Here is a 17437-nt window from a genome sequence, read left to right as displayed (position 1 = left end):
TTTTCCGAAGTATTTCACAGCCTCATAACAAGCCTGTGAAGCCAGATGACAGTTCTTAGAACAGTTATAGAATTCAGCAAGCTGAGACTGAAAGATTAAGTATAGCATATCCACACCCAATGAATATTAAGGATCCACGCATATGTGACAAAGTCCAGTGTTCTTTAGAAGCCCTGACTAGGGCTTCCCTGGGGGCTCAATGGTAAAGAGTCTGCCTGCCAACGTAGGAGACGTGGGTTTGATCCCTAGTCTGGGAATGTCAGGAGAGTGTAAACTCTTCGGTTCATCACAACAAAGATTTGGCGTGACGGACATTAAAGCCGGCTCGGTGTGTCACAGCTCTTGGGTCTTGGACAGACCGTGTTATAGATCTCAGGTCTCAAACAGACCGTGTTATAGCTCTTAGACAAATCAGTGTTGCAGCTCCATGTTACAGCTCTATTTTATTTAGATAATAATAGGTAAATCCAGCCTCGAGGGGTGAGGGCACGCCGACCCAAAGACGCAAAGAGAAGAAAGCCCCAGTGCGCGGTGGGGGGCAGAGAGAGAGGGAGAACGCTTTGGCTACTCTTTTTATACATTTCCCGCCCCCCACCCGGGCCTGCCCCATGTAAATTGGGCCAGCCAGGAGTGCTGTTTGTTCTACCTGAGGTCCTCACTCCGGTCCTCGGACCTTCCTTTGTTCTAATTTCGTGGGCTTTTCCCTTCCTTGTCTTTCAGCCACTGCCATTCTGGACTCCTTTTCCCTATTCTAACTACCTAACTAACCACATGCCGCAGAGCAATTAAGCTGTGTACTACAGCTATTGAGCCTGTGCTCCAGAGTCCGGGAGCCACAACTACTGAGCCCTTGTGCCTTTACTGAAGTCTGAGAGCCCTAGGGCCCGTGCTTGCAACAAGAGAAACTACTGCAGTGAGAAGCCCATGTACCTCAATGACAGAGTAGGCCCCACTCTCCTTAACTAGAGAAAAGCCTGTGCAGCATCAAAGACCCAGCACAGACAAAAAAAGAAAAGAAGAGAAAGTCATGGATAATTGGCCCTGGAAGACAGGAGAATATGCGTTTTGTGAAGACTAGCCGCAGCTCTAGAAGCTGAAAAACGAAGTCCATCTGTGGTCTTCCTAGGGTGTCAGTGGCCAGAGGGTACTATTTCCTTCTGTTTTGAAATTTTTCTCCAACACGTACTTTTCTCATACCTGCCACAGCTGGGTTTAAACTCTCATGTCAACAATACTGAACCTAGAACATTTTTATAAACTCCACTCACATCTCCAATTACAAAGAAAATTAGAGCCCTCTCTAGAAGTTGAGTTTTCCCTCTGTATCTTTAGCTTTACATAGCCAAGATCATATTCCTAATCATTCCTCTAAAGCTTTCCCTTCTTGCTATGTTTCTCTGCACTGTTCTCAGTATCACCGGGTTCCTAATCACCACTTAGCCAAGCTTGAAACACCAAATTTGCTTCAGTTCTTCCTCTAACCTGTCATCCTTACCTGTGGTGTTGACTCTGTCCTTTTAAAGTTTTTACTATCACTTTTACTCAAATCCCTTCTATACACTACCTAGACCATATTCCCTTAAGCATGCAACTCTGATCATCTCATTGATTTGAGCAAAAAACCTCTGGGCCTACACACTATTTATAAGAATAAAGTTCAATAGTGAAATTATTAAAGTCATTGATGAAAATTAATATTCACTGGATGTGGACACACGACACTTAATTTCTCAGTCTCCGTTTGCTTGACTCTAAAGCTGCTCTAAGAACGGTCATCAGGCTTCACAGTTTTGTTGTGAGGCTGTGAAAATGTTTTCAGAAGTGCATACTGCTAAACGAGTTTGAAACTTTATTTATTTATTTTTTTTCCAGGCGATACACCCATCTGTTGAACGTGTAACGTTCGGACTATTTCCTTCACCGTCTCCGCCTGTCTCCTGCTGCGGACAGTTACAAACTTGGTCAATAACCGTCCTGGAAGGACGTGAGGTCCCCGGCTACGGACGTAGGTCAGAGATCTAAAAAGGAAGAAAGATTTTCGGGGTGGAGCCGGGGCAGGGCATGACCTAGTACCTGGCAGCGCCGCCGATTGGCGGAGAAGAAGGTTGTTCCCTCAGAGCGGGCGCTGATTGGCTGCGGAGGAGGAGTCATGACGTCCCAAGTTGAGCAAACACCTCCTCCTCATCGCCTGCATCCCAATTTCGGCTGGGAATTTGGAGCCTCCCCTCCCCGGGTCCCGGAGCTCAAAGGCGGCGGGGACCGGACGAGGTGAGGGGGTGGTGGGGTGGGGTGGGTGCCAGGAGGAGCTGAGCTGATGGGCAGTGGGCTCAGCCTGTGAGATGAGCCTGAGACCGCTGGCGGGGCTCTGCCCATCCGCCCGGAGGTGCGGGCGGGTGTTCTGCCTACTCCTCCCTGCGGCGCTGGGGACCCGGGAGCTCCGCGGACGCCGGCAGTTGCCGGGACAAGAATGGGGAAGAGCGTGAAGAGCGTTCTCTTCTCCAGGCCTCTGAGCGTTTCCCTGCGGACGAGGGGTGGGAAGTCGGGGGCCGTGGGCGCAGCCCCGGAATTCCTGTATAGGCGGGAGAAGGGATGGCAATATGGATTTCTTTTTTGGCCAGGGCTGAGGTGGGGGGCGGTTGCTGGGGAGTAAAGAACTGGTATTGAAGTTGTAGAACAAAGCCTCTGTTAATTCTTGGACTGCGTGCTTATTTAGACAGGCGGCTGCGGGAGGGTGGAAGGCAGATGGCGGCGGGCACCGCCCCTCCGGCCCAGCACGCTCGCACCCCCAAGCTTGCTTTCGGCGCAGTTACTGGTTGACCTTTTAAGCCCCTAGCCTGCTTAAACAAATTCGGATCACAGACTATTCACACTGCCCATGTGGACCTGACCTTTCTCTGAGATGGAGGCCGGCCCCCTCCATCCTCTGACGGGAAGAGTGCGGAAGTTGAATGTTTGGATATCAGCGTCTCCTGAATTTCTGAGACCTCGCAGGCGCCCTGCGGGCCAGTGGGACAGTTCACCCGCGGAGAGGGCGCGGTTAGAAGCAGTGAAATACCCTGTTTAACTCAATGGGGCTAAATGCCCTGGCTACTTCTGGAAGAAATACGCTTTCCAGGTACTGATTTTAGGAGACTGGAAGTGGGTTGTGGCGTGGAGAGAGGGAAAGAATGTGTTTAGTAACTGGAACGAAGACAAGCATTTTTTGATGTTGCTATTCGGCTGTGAAAATGTAACTGATTAGGGCGACCTAGTTGTGCACAGGAGTGAAATGTCATCCACTTTGACATACGGCTTTCATATACTCTATATTCGGAGAGGGAAATGGCAACCCACTCCAGTGTTCTTGCCAGGAAAATCCCAGGGACAGAGGAGCCTGGTGGGCTGCCCTCTATGGGGTCGCACAGAGTTGGACACGACTGAGCAGCAGTAGCATAACTCTATATTAAACAAACAAACAAACAAACAAACAAAAACCAGCTATGACACTTGGTGTGGACGGCTTCTATATGTGTATGTGTGTTGGCAACTGCTCCCTCTCCCGCTCCCCCTTTTTTGCTCTAAAGAGGAGTGAACCTATGGGCCACAGGACATTCTAGCTGTGTAACCTGGTGGCCCTTCTGCAAAATGAGCTAGGAGGACAAAGGTTTAAGTCAGTGTCCCCAAATGACTTTCCCACTCTCCAGAAAATCCTATTTGTTATCACCCTCGCTTTTTATTGGTGACAGCATCATCAGAACTCTGATTTATTTGTCATTGAAAATTTATCCCGTAACTAACCAGTCCTCTAAGCATTAGCAGGATTTTGGAAATGATCTTTGGTGGGTAACCAATCCCATTTGACACAAACTTTTCATTTTTTCCAAATATTCTTTTATTAATTTTCTCACAGAGATAACACTACAAACAGTGACAAGTTTCTGTGGTGAGGCCACAGAAATTTCTATGGAATTTATGGAATCACAGAAATGCTGTATATCTGGAATGGAAAGTAACCAACAATGTTATTACCATATTCATAGAATTAAGATACAGTTGATTATAAGATGCATCCTCCTTTCAAGGATGCTAAAATGTGAAGAAAAAAAAAGTAATTTAAATTTGATGAAATATAGTATTAAAGTGTTAACTTATTATCTTGAACCCTCATGCCTGAAGGGTAAAGGTAACGAGAAGGCTTACTGGGCTTTTTTTTTTTTTTCTAAAAAAGTAAGAAGAGGGAGGGACGAACATGGAGTCATTGTGAAGGCCTCCCCACAGTGTGACCCAGAGGAAGGGAAAGTGATGTTCAACTGTCAGGGGTGATGGATGGCTGTGTTTACCTTTGAGGAGAGGGCAGCCTTGCAGCCATTTGCTTAAACATTTACTGAGTGTTTAATGACATGTAAGGCAGTGCTCAGCACTTTATGCCTCTTAGTGCAAATAAACTTCTCAATAACCCTATGAGGTAGGTATATATCCCATTTTGCAGGTGAAGTACAGACAGATTAAGTTACTCACCAAGGTCTTTGAGTAAGTGGGAAGCAGAGGAATCCAGGCCATTTATGGAGGAGAGTAGTCAGAATTTTTTGTGAGGGGTCCCCCTCCTATTTTTGGCTCATGGTCACTGCAGTTAATGCAGGTAACTTAGGTGAATATCCTGTCTTTCTCTATAGTGCTTTTGGTATTTTGTTTCCCTGTTTGTGTACTTTGGCTGGATCTTCATGAGTCAGAGTGCTTATTTATGTTCTAAAATTTGAATGCCTTTGTAATCCACAGTGTCCAGTCACTACTATGCTTAATGTTGTTGTTGTTCAGCTGCTAAGTCGTGTCCGACTCTTTGCGACCCCATGAACCGTCCTTCACTGTCTCTGGGAGTTTGCTCAAATTCATGTCCACTGAATCAGTGATGCCATCTAACCATCTCATCCTCTATATACTATATTTAATAGAATCAGCATATTAAAGCTGAAAAGGGTGTTATCTTTATATTCCAGCCTGAATTATGAAATTGAAGTCAAGGAAGGAGTCCCATATCTAGTTCTATGTCTCAGCAACCAGATCTGGATTTTAATACCATTTTTATTTGTATTTCATAACATTCATTGGTCTATGAGATCTTGGCAAGAGATTAGCTCTTTTGTGAGCCTTGTTGGGCCAGTGGCAAATATGAATCCCTGTTCTTATTCATGAGTCTATTTTGTTTGCTTCACTGGTCTTTATGACATTCATTTAAATCTGCTCATTTACTTATTCATTCTGTCGCCAAACATTTAAGTTCTCCTGTAGGGAAGTCACTGGAAATATAGAGATGAGGAAAACAATCCATTTCTTCAAAGAATTTATAGAGTTTAACAAAGACACAAACAAATAAACATTGTGGATCCAATTCAGAACTAACTTTGCATTCCATCTCAGTGAAGCTACATTTGTGGGCTAGAGACCAGGAGACTGGCAGGTCGTATTATCTTTGGATGACTTTGAGTAGTTGATGGACTTGAGAACACATGATAATTTTAGATCAGTTAATTAACACTAACAGATACGCCTCCCCCTCCAAGTCTACTTGTTTTTACTTCTAGTTAACTATTTTGTAACCGGACTTCCCTGGTGGCTCAGATGATAAGAGCATCTGCCTACAATGTGGGAGACCCGGGTTCGATCCCTGGGTCGGGAAGATCCCCCTGGAGAAGGAAATGGCAACCTACTCCAGTACTCTTGCCTGGAAAATCCCATGGATGGATGGAGGAGCCTGGTAGGCTATATAGTCCATGGGGTTCCAAAGAGTTGGGCACAACTGAGAGACTTCACTTTCACTTTCATTTTGTAACCAGTTTAACATTAAAAGAATATATCTATGCAACAGGAAATAGAAGTATGGAGGACAGCGTTGTTCAAGCCTCATGTTCATGCCTCGTTCTAGCAAGCCTTGGGGTTGGGAGGTACTTGGAGAAGTTCTAGGCTATCACTAGGTGTTCTGTTCATTTGGAACTCTTATGAACCTCTTCAGGGTCATTGTGGTCTGGATGCCAAATATGTAGTGTGGGCGAAGACCCATGGTCATGCAGTTGCTTGCCTTTATTGTATCAGGGCTTCCTGGGAAACTATGGCTTTTATTTATTTATTTTTAGTTTTAAAAATATATTTATATATTTGGCTGTGCCAGGTCTTAGTTGCAGCACACGGGATCTTCCATCTTCTTTGCGGCTTGTGGGATCTTTAGTTGTGGCATGTGGGGTCTAGTTCCCTGACCAGGGATTAGACCTGGGCCCCCTGCCTTGGGAACTTGGAGTCTTAGCCAATGAACCACCAGGGAAGTCCATTGTGGCTTTTTAAACACACTTGCATGTTTTGAATAAACTGGAAGTGAGGATATAAATCATTTGCATTTCTCACCCTTCATTTATTTTAGTCAACTGAAGGCTACTCCATCCTTAGTCACTCTAAATTTAACCAAAATGTATGCCTGATTGTATGCAAACAACTTGACATTGAGAAATCTCCCCCTGTGATTTGGTGGTTTTAGAGAGTCACTGGATTGTATTCTAGTGGAATTATTTCAAAGATCTAAAATATATGGACAAAGAGCACATTTCTGATTTGGGAGCTAGAGATAGATGATATGGCCTTAAATTTTCTTTAATGAAGAATGTGTAATCCTTTTTACATGTCCCAGTGAAAGCAACAGAAATTAGAAGGGGCCAAGCCTAACTCTGTTTTGTACTTTATTGTTGAGTTGCTCAGTCTTGTCCGACTCTTTACAACCCCATGGACTGCAGCACGCCTGGCTTCCCTGTCCTTCACTATCTCCCGGAGTTTGCTCAAACTCATGTCCATAGAGTCAGTGATGCCATCCAACCATCTCATCCTCTGTTGTCCCCTTCTCCTCCTGCCTTCAGTCTTTCCCAGCATCAGGGTCTTTTCTAATGAGTCATAATACCCTCAGTTCAGTTCAGTTGCTCAGTTATGTCCGACTCTGTGCATACTCTATCTTGGAGCAATTCAGAAATTCTCACTGTTACATATTTCTTGATGACCTGAGAATGAAATGAATGGTGGTCCCAGAAAGTTCTATACTTGAGACCAAGACTCAAGGCTCAAGCAGTTACTGATATAATCAGATTCTCTATAATCATCCCCTTACTAAGCATCCAGAAACTTAAAATTTACCTTGGCCAGGACTCAGGATGGAGTTTTGGTGGCATGTAGGAAAGGGTTGATGGAGGCACCCCATGCTGTGGGAGAACTGGTCATACAGTCGATACCGTATGGATCTGATTTCTTTCTGAATTGAGCTGGCAGTAGTAACATGCGTTGGATATAAGAGGCATGGATTTGCAGGCTTTGGCAAAGAAGAATCCCTAGCATTAACTGTTAACCTAGGGATTCGTCTCTGGCTTAAAAGCAACCATGCTAGTCGGATTTCACTTTAGTTGCTTCATTTGTAAAATGATGAGAATAATAGTACCTGCTTAATTAGATTGCCACAAGGAGGAAATGAAATACTGTATATAAAGTGCTCAGCGTAGTGCTTGACATATAAAGTTAAATCAGTGATAACTATTGTCCTATTTCTTTAAAAACAAAGTGTTGGGAATTGGGATTCAAGAATTCCCTACAAAAAGTGAAAGTAGTTTCCTAAATAAAACAGAGAAGGTCAGCCTCTGCTACTTTCGTTTCCTCTTCCCCAGGAAAGTCTGCCTCTGCAAACACGTGTGTGTATTACGTGAGTGTTATGTGTCTGTGTCTCCTCCCACACCACTCCCCCAACTCCAAACAAAGGGAAGAGGAGAAGGCAGAAGAGTGTTTCTGAGAAAGGGGAAGCTGTGGTTATAAATCAAACTTGGGCTGAGGAGAGAGACTGAATTACTTGGCTAGGTTTCTGAATCTTTGTGCCAAGAACTGCTACTAAGTATAGAAGATTAGGGTCACTTGGTCACCCATGGTATGGGAGATAGAACCCCTGCTGGGACGATGCGACCGTTTGTGGGCTTGTCAGTATGTTGAGAAGAATCACTTGTCTTTGAAACTGATATCATTCGTAAACATGTGGGTGCAAGTTCTATGAGATGTTGCAGATTTTCCTTTGGCTGGAGGGAGAATAAATGTTATGGGCTTGGACTTAACATAGTCTGTTTAAAAACAAAGCTATATATATAAACCAAAGCCTTAGATAGAGTAGGTAACAGTCTTACTGAAATGTCGATGTACTTACTGAAATGCATTTGTAAGAACTAGTCTTACTGAAATGTATTTGGCCTGAGTAAAAGTTAGCCTGAACTCCTCATGATCAGACTGTTTACTTGCTGTGTGCTGTGTTTTCTCTCCCTGCCCTTCTTCTAAAGCCTTCTTAGCTGGACTTCTTGCTGTTTGCTTTATTCTTTTACTCTGTGTTGTGAGTTATCCAATGAATTTTCTATCTAGGGTGATAAGTAGTTTGCCTCTAGGAAATGTACTTGTATGTTCCATTGTTTCAACAAAGCTTCCCTCTCTTTAAGGTGGGTCTGATTTAGAGATTGCAGTCTGATGTAACAGAAATGTGTTCCATAAGAATTTTTCTATATGCTAGGGAATTTCTGGAAGATGTAAGATCATTTAGTATCTATATTTTGATGCCAACCTTAAACATAGAAAAGCAAGGTTTAGCATCCAAATGATCTGAAATAACCTCTGACTACTAAGTTTATGTTCCCATTTGAAAACTGTTTAGTATTTATGCTTTAAAATTTTTTGTACAATTTACTCTGTGCTGACACATAGTAAGCCTCTTGTAAATATTTCTTAATTGAACAAATGAATAGAGTTATATAATCTGGGACAGCAGTTAGAGAACTGATTAAGACAGGTCTGGGTTTAATGTAATAGCAGGGAGGGGTGGTAGGGTAGAGGACAGGTTGGAAAGACGAAAAGCAACAACAGGGTCAGCGAAGTGAGGCTGAGGGGTGTCAGGTGGGGCAGGGGTTTAGGGGTATGCTTTCCAGCTTCTAACAGCTGTGGTGAAAAACATGTTTGTTTTGTTTTCTTAAGTTTCCAGTCTGCCAGAACCAGTGCTTTTATAAAATTCTGTACCAATGAATTACTAGAAAAAATGACCCTGTCATATAAAGATTTCTAAGTGCCTACTTTCTATTTCTGTACATATATCATCCTGGACCAGTAAAAAGCAGTTCAGTGACCGACAGCAGGCCGTAAAACACACTGAGTCGAACTAGTTTAGGAAATGATCAGAGATTAAACTGGAAGGAGGTTAGAGCTAGATTGTCAAGGATCTTGTACATTATGAAAGGATTCTAAAATTTTCATCATTAAAATTGGTATAAATGATCTTCCTGTATTTTATTATAGATTTACTTGCTTAAATCCTTTGTGCTCAATGTATGGTTTGATAAAACATATATTTTAAAAAGATGATTTTGACATAGCGAATATTGATTAGCATCCTGTCAGTGCTTGGAACTTTTTATTTTTTTAATTTTGGATTTACCTTTGTTTGTGAAAGTTCAGTTTTGGTTGGGTAAAGGAGCACTGTAATGTCATCCAGGTTTCCCCTCTCCCTTCTGCACCTTGAATCTGTCACCGCCCGGGCTGGTTGGATTTTACAGCAGATTTCTCAGGAGACCGGAGCTGACCTGTGAGTGCCCCTGCCTTTCATCGTCCAGCTCTCACAGTGTCTCTACAGTCACCAGGTTTCACGATGCTGCGGGTGTCCAGAACCAAACTGGGCAGGCTGAGCCCCGGCCTCTCCAGAGGGCTTCACCACAAGGCGGTGATGGCCTTGAGGCGGGAGGATGTGAATGCCTGGGAAAGGCGGGCTCCTCTGGCTCCCCGGCACGTCAAAGGGATCACCAACCTGGGATACAAGGTCTTAATACAGCCTTCCAATCGGCGAGCCATTCATGATAAGGTAATATTTCCAATTTGTAAAGATATGTGAAAGTGAAATGCCTCTATGTATGAAAATTACAGAGCATCTGAGTGAACGTAACATGTTAGCTGGGCTGGGCTGTGCTTATTCGCTCAGTTGTGTCCAACTCTGCGACCCGTCAGGCTCCTCTGTCCGTTCTCCAGGCAAGAATACTGGAGTGGGTTGCCGTGCCCTCCTCCAGGGGATCTTCCCAAAGCAGGGGTCAAACCCAGGTCTCCCAAATTGCAGGCGGATTCTTTACCATCTGAGCTACTAGGGAAGCTCAAAACGTTTGCTAGTGTCACTTAAGGACCACGCAACAGTATTTCTTTACTTTGCTTGTAGTGAGATTATATAGTTAGGAGACTTCTAGTCTCCTACTTTCTTGAGCCCAGAATTTAGCCAATAAGTATTGTTTTCACCTCATTCCATGCTTTCTCCAGTTTAGGGATGACATCCTTCCCATCATTCTTTCATGTGCGACCCTGGTTCTAGGATGTCTCCAGGAAATGCTTTACTTTGTAGAGTTTGTTCATGAGTCCTAACCTTGCCAGTCACCTCACATTCATCATTCTCTTCATTCTTCACTATAATCTTATGACACAGATTTAACTTTTTTTTTGACTTTAGAGACACGCACGTGGTTTTTCTTTTGTGAGCCATTTGAAAATATGCTGCAGACAATGACACTTTATCTCTAAATGCTTCAGTATGTATTTCCTAGGAATAAATCGTCTTCCTACATAGCCATAACTGTCGTTTCATTTTCACACCTAAGAAATTAGTAATTCCACAGGATCATCACACATACCCATTTCAAATTCCCCATTGTCCCAAATGTTTTTTATGATTTTTATTTTAAGCAAGGTTTAAAAAAGGTTCATTGAATTTATTATTATGTATCTTTAGTTCTTTTAATCTAGAACAGTACTAGGTTTATTGTTAACTAGGCTTATTGTGGTGATCCTTTTGCAATGTATACACCTGAAACTAATTTTGGTATACACCTGAAACTAATATAATGTTTACACCTGAAACTAATTTTGGTATATACCTGAAACGAATATAATATTCAGTTCAGTTCAGTCCAGTCATAGCCGACTCTTTGCGACCCCGTGGACTGCAGCACGCAAGGCTTCCCTGTCCATCACCAAGTCAAATTCATGTCCATTGAGTCGGTGATGCCATCCAACCATCTCATCCTCTGTCCTCAGTAAGAAAATACTGAATGGAATTTAATATTTCTTAGAAGAATGTTTTTTCGCCTTTAGAATGCATCTCACAAAGAATATTCAGAGTGCTGTGTTCAAAACATATCTGAACTAGTTTTTCTATGTGGTTACATGTCAATGTGATATCCAGTTGGATTTATTTGTTTTTGTTTCTATTAAATTTTAACATTTGCTTTTAAATTCTTTTTGATTTATTTTTAAAATAAGTTAAATATTTATAAGCTTTAAAGGTTTTGTTGCTGTTTTTCAGTTGTTAAATTGTGTCTGACTCTTTGTGAGCCCATGGACTGTAGCCCTCTAGCTCCTCTGTCTATGGGATTTCCCAGGCAAGAGTACTAGATTGGGTGGCCATTTCCTCCTCCAGGGGATCTTCCCCACCCAGGGACTGAACTCACATCTCTTGCACTGCAGGTGAATTCTTTAGTGCTGAGCCACATAGTGAAAATGAAAGTAGCTCAGTCCTGTCCGACTCTTTGCGACCCCATGGGCTATACAGTCCATGGAATCCTCTAGGCCAGAGTAATGGAGTGGGTAGCCTTTCCCTTCTCCAGGGGATCTTCCCAACCCAGGGATCGAATCTAGGTCTTCCACATTGCAGGGGGGTTCTTTACCAGCTGAGCCACAAGGGAAGCCCCTTTGAAGATTAAAACCTTATAAAAAGATCCAACACAGAGAAGTCTTGCTCTTATCTTAATCCCCTACGTCCCATTCCTATCTACCTTGTAGGTTACTGTTTTCACTAGTTTCTGATCTATCATTCCTGTTTCTTCTTACAAAAATGTGTGTATGTGTTTTCTTACTTTCCTTTCAATCTTATACAGAACCTCGTATACTGTATATACTCCTTCACACCTTGCTTTGTTCTTTGGCATATCCCCTGATGCTGGGAAAGATTGAAGGCAAAAGGAGAAGGGAACGACAGAGGATGAGGTGGTTTGATGGCATCACTGACTCAATGGATGGAGTTTGAGCAAACTCTGGGAGATGGTGACGGACAGCGAAACCTGGTGTGCTGTAGTCCATGGGCTCACAAAGAATTAGACATGACTGAGTGACTGAACTGAACTGAACTGAAGGCATATCCTGGAAATCTGTCCATGTCAGTTCATAGAAATCAGCTTCATTCTGTTTAATGTCTATGTAGTAATTACTCTGTTATTATTGCTGTCTGATTTATCATGATGTATTTAACCAGTCTACTATAAATGGGCAGATTGTTTTCAGAGAAACCAGACATGACCATGTTTATTACTTTTACTGTCTCTCCTCTAGATTTATGCTTTCTTTCAAGTAGATTCCTAACTAGATTTATCTTCATTTTATTTAACTGCCACCTCTGATGCTTTAAAAATTCTGCCTGGATCATGCTACCCCTTTACTTAAAAATCTGAAATAATTCTTTGTTGCCTCTATGTACTAGTTATGAAATCTCAGTTTAATGTGTAAGACTCGGGTTTCCCATTGATAAAATGGGGATAATAATAGCATCTACCTCATGGGAGTTTTAGGAATTAAATAATTCACCCAAAGAGCTTAGCAAAGCATATAGTAATTTATTAATAAATATCAATGATTATAATTTTTATTCAATAAAACTCATATTCACCATGATAATATTCACTCTACTTTTCTAAACTGATTCACTTATTATGCCCTAAACATCTCCTTACTTTCCCATCTCCATATTTGTATGTGTTTCTTCAATGCCTCTTACTGGTATTACCACCTTGTAGTTCCTTTCTCTGTTCCTCCAAATCCTACTTAGCCTTTTAGGTTAATTTAAATTTCTATATTTCCATGATCATCTCTCCTGGGAGTTATCTTAATATCTGTTAAATTAATATATCATTTAGGTTATTAATAACCATACTAATTATCATTAAGTAATGATTATTCATATTAAGTAAGAATAATCATACTATTCTTTTGAATTCAATCTAATACATTGTGCCTCTGATTCTTTCTACAGTATTTTGTGAGCCCCTTTACAGGAGGAACCTTGTCTGTCTTTCTTTGGGTTTTGTCTCATCTCTATTACAATCGACTGTACAGAGTAGGACAATAGTAAATACGAATTGAACCCCACTCCCCAAAAAAAGAAAGAAAAGAAAATGTTGCAGATTTATGTCTTTCTTTTAAAAATATACTCAAGTAATAAATTACCGGGCTTCCCTGGTGGCTCAGCGGTAAAGAATCCACCTGCCAATGCAGGAGACACGGGTTCAATCCCTGGATCAAGAGGATCCCCTGGAGAAGAAAATGGCAACCCGCTCCAGTATGCTTGCCTAGGAAATTCTGCAGACAGAAGAGCCTGCCAGACTCCTGTCTGTGGGATTGCAAAGAGTCAGACAGAACTTAGCAACTAAACAACAATAACAACAATAAATTACTATTTAGCATTTCATGTTTCACAGCATTGTTGAAGAAATTATATTTTACAAGTATATTTAAATCACGTGTTCTAGTGTGCTAGTGGCTATTAACTGTTCTCAAGTAAAATTACGTGCTGAATTTTCTGAATTTTGTTTTTGCTGCCAAAGTCAAACATGTTAAATTCATCTTTAGTCAGCAAGTAAGAATTTTAGAAGTAGTTTTTCCATTATTTGTTCCTTATGTTTTATTCTTGCAAAAGTTTGTGCCTTTAACTGCTAAATTTATTTAGTAAAGAAAATATGAATACAACAAATCAGGGGACTAACTTTCAATCAAATTTGCATTCCCAGGAATATGTCAAAGCTGGTGGCATTCTCCAGGAGGATATTTCTGAAGCTTGTCTAATTTTGGGAGTTAAAAGACCACCAGAGGAAAAATTAATGCCCAAGAAGACTTATGCATTCTTCTCCCACACAATAAAGGCTCAGGAGGCCAATATGGGTTTGCTGGATGAGATCCTAAAACAGGTATTTAATGGCCAATATTCATAAACGTTAATCCCAAAACTTTTTTTTTTTTTGCTTTTAACTGTCAAGCAGAGTTTTAGTTTTCTTTTAGCATCTAGGAAATGCATCATGTTATTCACCTTAACAGGAAAGATGATCTGTAAGATAGTGCTGTATAATTCAGAGGCCGTTAGGGCTCCTCTGTGGGGCAGGTTCATAACAAGAAGAATCAAACATATTTCATTCCTTTTGTATTCTAAAATGGAAAGGATGATAGAAACATTTGTCCCAAATGATGATTAATTTATAAGGTTAGTTGGTCAAATATTAGCGAGTAGAATTTTAGAGCTGAAAAGAACCTTAGGGATCATACAACCCACAACCTTAATTTTTCAGATGGAGCCCAGAGAGGTGAAGCAAATTGACTGAGGTTGCTCTGTAGTACCAGAACTGGACTGGAGACTATTTTTACATTTATTTTTACATATTCATAAGGGAAAAAACTTTTTTTGAGATTATTAATGCTGTGAAAAAACTAGCATCTATTTAAATTACAGAGTATTCACTCAGCAAGTATTTACCAAGTGCCTACACCGTGTCTGACACTGATTACTGCAATGAACAGAGCTTATATTTGAGTGGAAGGAGACAGATGATAAATAAATGACACCTCATACATTGCTTGGTGATATATGTAATGGAGGTAAATATGATACAGTAGAAGAAAAGGAGTGCTGGGCACTGGGGGAGGTGACAATGCTAGTTTAAATAGGATGGCTGGAGAGAGCCTCATCGCTAAGTTGGAGATGAAGGATCAAGCCATATCCATCTGGGCAAAGTCTGCTAAGCTAAGAGAATAGTAATACAAAGCCCTGACAGTCTTTTTGAATGGAGGATTAGAGAAAATCGTGTTCTAAGATGCTTTTTCTGCCTGCTGTGTGAATAGGTGGAAGTGAGAGGAGGATAACAAAATTAATAAGACTGTTAGTCTAGACTAGTCCAGATGCTAGGCTGCCAGTGATGGTGGCTTGCATGACGGTGGCAGAGCAGAGGTTGTGACACATGGACCAGTCCTATGTATATTTTAGAGGTCTGAGGCCACAGGAGTCACTGATGAAGTGAGTGTGGACTATGAGAGAAAGAGAGGAGTCAGAGCTAACTCTAAGAGTTTGGTTTCAGTAACTTAAAGGAGTTGCCTTAGATTGAGATGATGCCACTGCCAGAGGAATGGGCTTGTATGGAAGGATCGAGAGTTGGGTTTAGGACCTGTTGAGTTTAATTTGTCCATTAGACCTTGAAGGGGAGAAGCTGAGTGGGCCATTGAATGTGAATCTGTAGTTCAGGAAGCCAGCACCTCCTGATACATAGTTGTTAGAGACTAGAAGGTATATAAAGGCATCTGGTCCCATCACCAAATGGGAAATAGAGGGTGAGACAGTGGAAACAGTGTCAGACTTTATTTTATTGGGTTCCAAAATTACTGCAGATGGTGACTGCAGCCATGAAATTCAAAGACGCTTACTCCGTGGAAGGAAAGTTATGACCAACCTAGATAGCATATTGAAAAGCAGAGACATTACTTTGCCAACAAAGGTCTGTCTGGTCAAGGCTATGGTATCTCCAGTGGTCATGTATGGATGTGAGAGTTGGACTGTGAAGAAAGCTGAGCGCCGAAAAATTGATGCTTTTGAACTGTGGTGTTGGAGAAGACTCTTGAGAGTCCCTTGGACTGCAAGGAGATCCAACCAGTCCATCTTAAAGGAGATCAGTCCTGGACGGACTGATGCTGAAGCTGAAACTCCAATACTTTGGCCACCTCATGTGAAGAGCTGACTCATTGGAAAAGACCCTGATGCTGGGAGGGATTGGGGGCAGGAGGAGAAGGGGACAACAGAGGATGAGATGGCTGGATGGCATCACTGACTCGATGGGCATGAGTTTGAGTCAACTCCGGGAGTTTGTGATGGACAGGGAGGCCTGGCGTGCTGCGATTCATGGGGTCGCAAAGAGTCGGACACGACTAAGCGACTAAACTGACTGAGCTGAAAGCCATGAGATTAGAAGAGGGTAAGGAGTAAGTGTGGATGGAGAAGTCCAAGGTCTAAGTCCTGGAGTAAAAATATTAGACTGTTAGAAACTAGACTAGCATTTGATAGTAGGCAGAGGACAGGAGAATTTCATGAACAGTAAAAGCAGTAGAGGAAAATGTATTTTATATAGGCATCCAGAATACGTTCTTAACTATTTTCGAGACTACAGTTAATTTGCAGTGTTTCAAAAGAACAAATTAAAAACTAATTAATGAAAATAATAAGAAGAATGTTTCACCTTAAGCAGAAAAACTCCTCAAAAAGTATTTCAGAAACTTTTTGTTGTTGTTGTATGAACTTTTGTTCATTTCCAGAAAATTAATAAAAACAGACCCAGCAGGGCTGCTTTTGGGCAACATTTTTGTAACAAATTACTTGGATGAATATTAAATATTCTTGAATACATGGACATGGTAAAAATTATATTGTCTTTGGGAAGTAAATAGATTGTTTAAGACATTCTATAATTACAATGTGTTAGTAGCTTTTAAGCATGAATTAATAGGAGATTTCCAAGAGAAAGGGAAGATTCTCAAGGAAAGGGGACGGATATGATTTTAGTGAAAATGAGGAAGTGAAAAACAAGCAGCTTGTGTTATTTTTAAAATAAAGTTTACTTGTGAAAGCCTGGAGAGAGAAAACAGAGAGAAAGAGAAAGAGATACTAAGAGAGTCAGAAAGAGAGAGAAGAAGAGGAAGAGAGAGAATGAGATAGATTTGTGTGTATGGACTTGAGAGGGGGTCTTGTTGTCACTTTTAAGGTAGAAGGGAGACGGCATATTTAGAATGGCTGAGGGGAAGGAACACAGTAAAGACAGACAATGCAAGAATGAGAATAAGTTCAAGAGTGGTCTTGGAAGACACAGAAAAAAGATGGGATCTAGCTCACAGGGATTAGTCTCAGGAAGGACTTGTTTTTGACACTAGAGGGAAGGATGTGAGGATGAGTGGGGCGTTATGTGGAAATATTGGTTGATGGTGCTGGGCTAAAAGTTGAAAGATATCATGCCTTTTTTATTGTCTGCCATCAAGGGGCATTAGCATCCTGCCAGCAGCATTCTTTCATTTCTGATCACAAACCTATCCTTGGTTTGTGACCCAGCATTTTCTAAATATTTCATGGTGCATCTCATGGTAACTTCTGTTAGCAAGTCAAGATATATTTTATAAGAGGGAAAAATGTGAAATATTCACTTGCTCATATTGTGTTCTACCCATTGAAATTAAACTGGATGATTTAGAAATTTTTTATCATTTCTTCAGGAAATCCGACTTATTGATTATGAGAAAATGGTGGATCATAGAGGAATACGGGTAGTGGCATTTGGACAGTGGGCAGGGGTGGCAGGTAGGTATC

General features: G+C 41.5%; 1 protein-coding gene across 5 annotated transcripts in view; it reads left to right on the top strand.

Annotated features, from left to right (window-relative positions):
* Positions 1 to 2156: 2156 nt before the first annotated feature.
* Positions 2157 to 17437, top strand: part of AASS (aminoadipate-semialdehyde synthase) — a 74316-nt gene continuing 59035 nt past the window's right edge. For 2 of the 5 annotated variants that reach the window (XM_061165691.1, XM_061165689.1), the window contains exons 1-4: positions 2180 to 2268; positions 9518 to 9880; positions 13836 to 14012; positions 17344 to 17428. In XM_061165691.1, the coding sequence (XP_061021674.1) occupies positions 9671 to 9880; positions 13836 to 14012; positions 17344 to 17428 (472 nt within the window). In that variant the 5' untranslated portion in view covers positions 2180 to 2268; positions 9518 to 9670. Of the gene's footprint in view, positions 2269 to 8980; positions 9881 to 13835; positions 14013 to 17343; positions 17429 to 17437 lie in introns of those variants that run through there. The other 3 variants (XM_061165692.1, XM_061165693.1, XM_061165690.1) reach the window with 3 other exon arrangements.

Source organism: Dama dama, chromosome 18 (assembly GCF_033118175.1).
Source record: "Dama dama isolate Ldn47 chromosome 18, ASM3311817v1, whole genome shotgun sequence".
Classification (NCBI taxonomy): domain Eukaryota; kingdom Metazoa; phylum Chordata; class Mammalia; order Artiodactyla; family Cervidae; genus Dama; species Dama dama.
The sequence above is the reverse complement of the archived record's forward strand: the minus strand, read 5'-3'. Positions and strand labels throughout refer to the sequence as shown.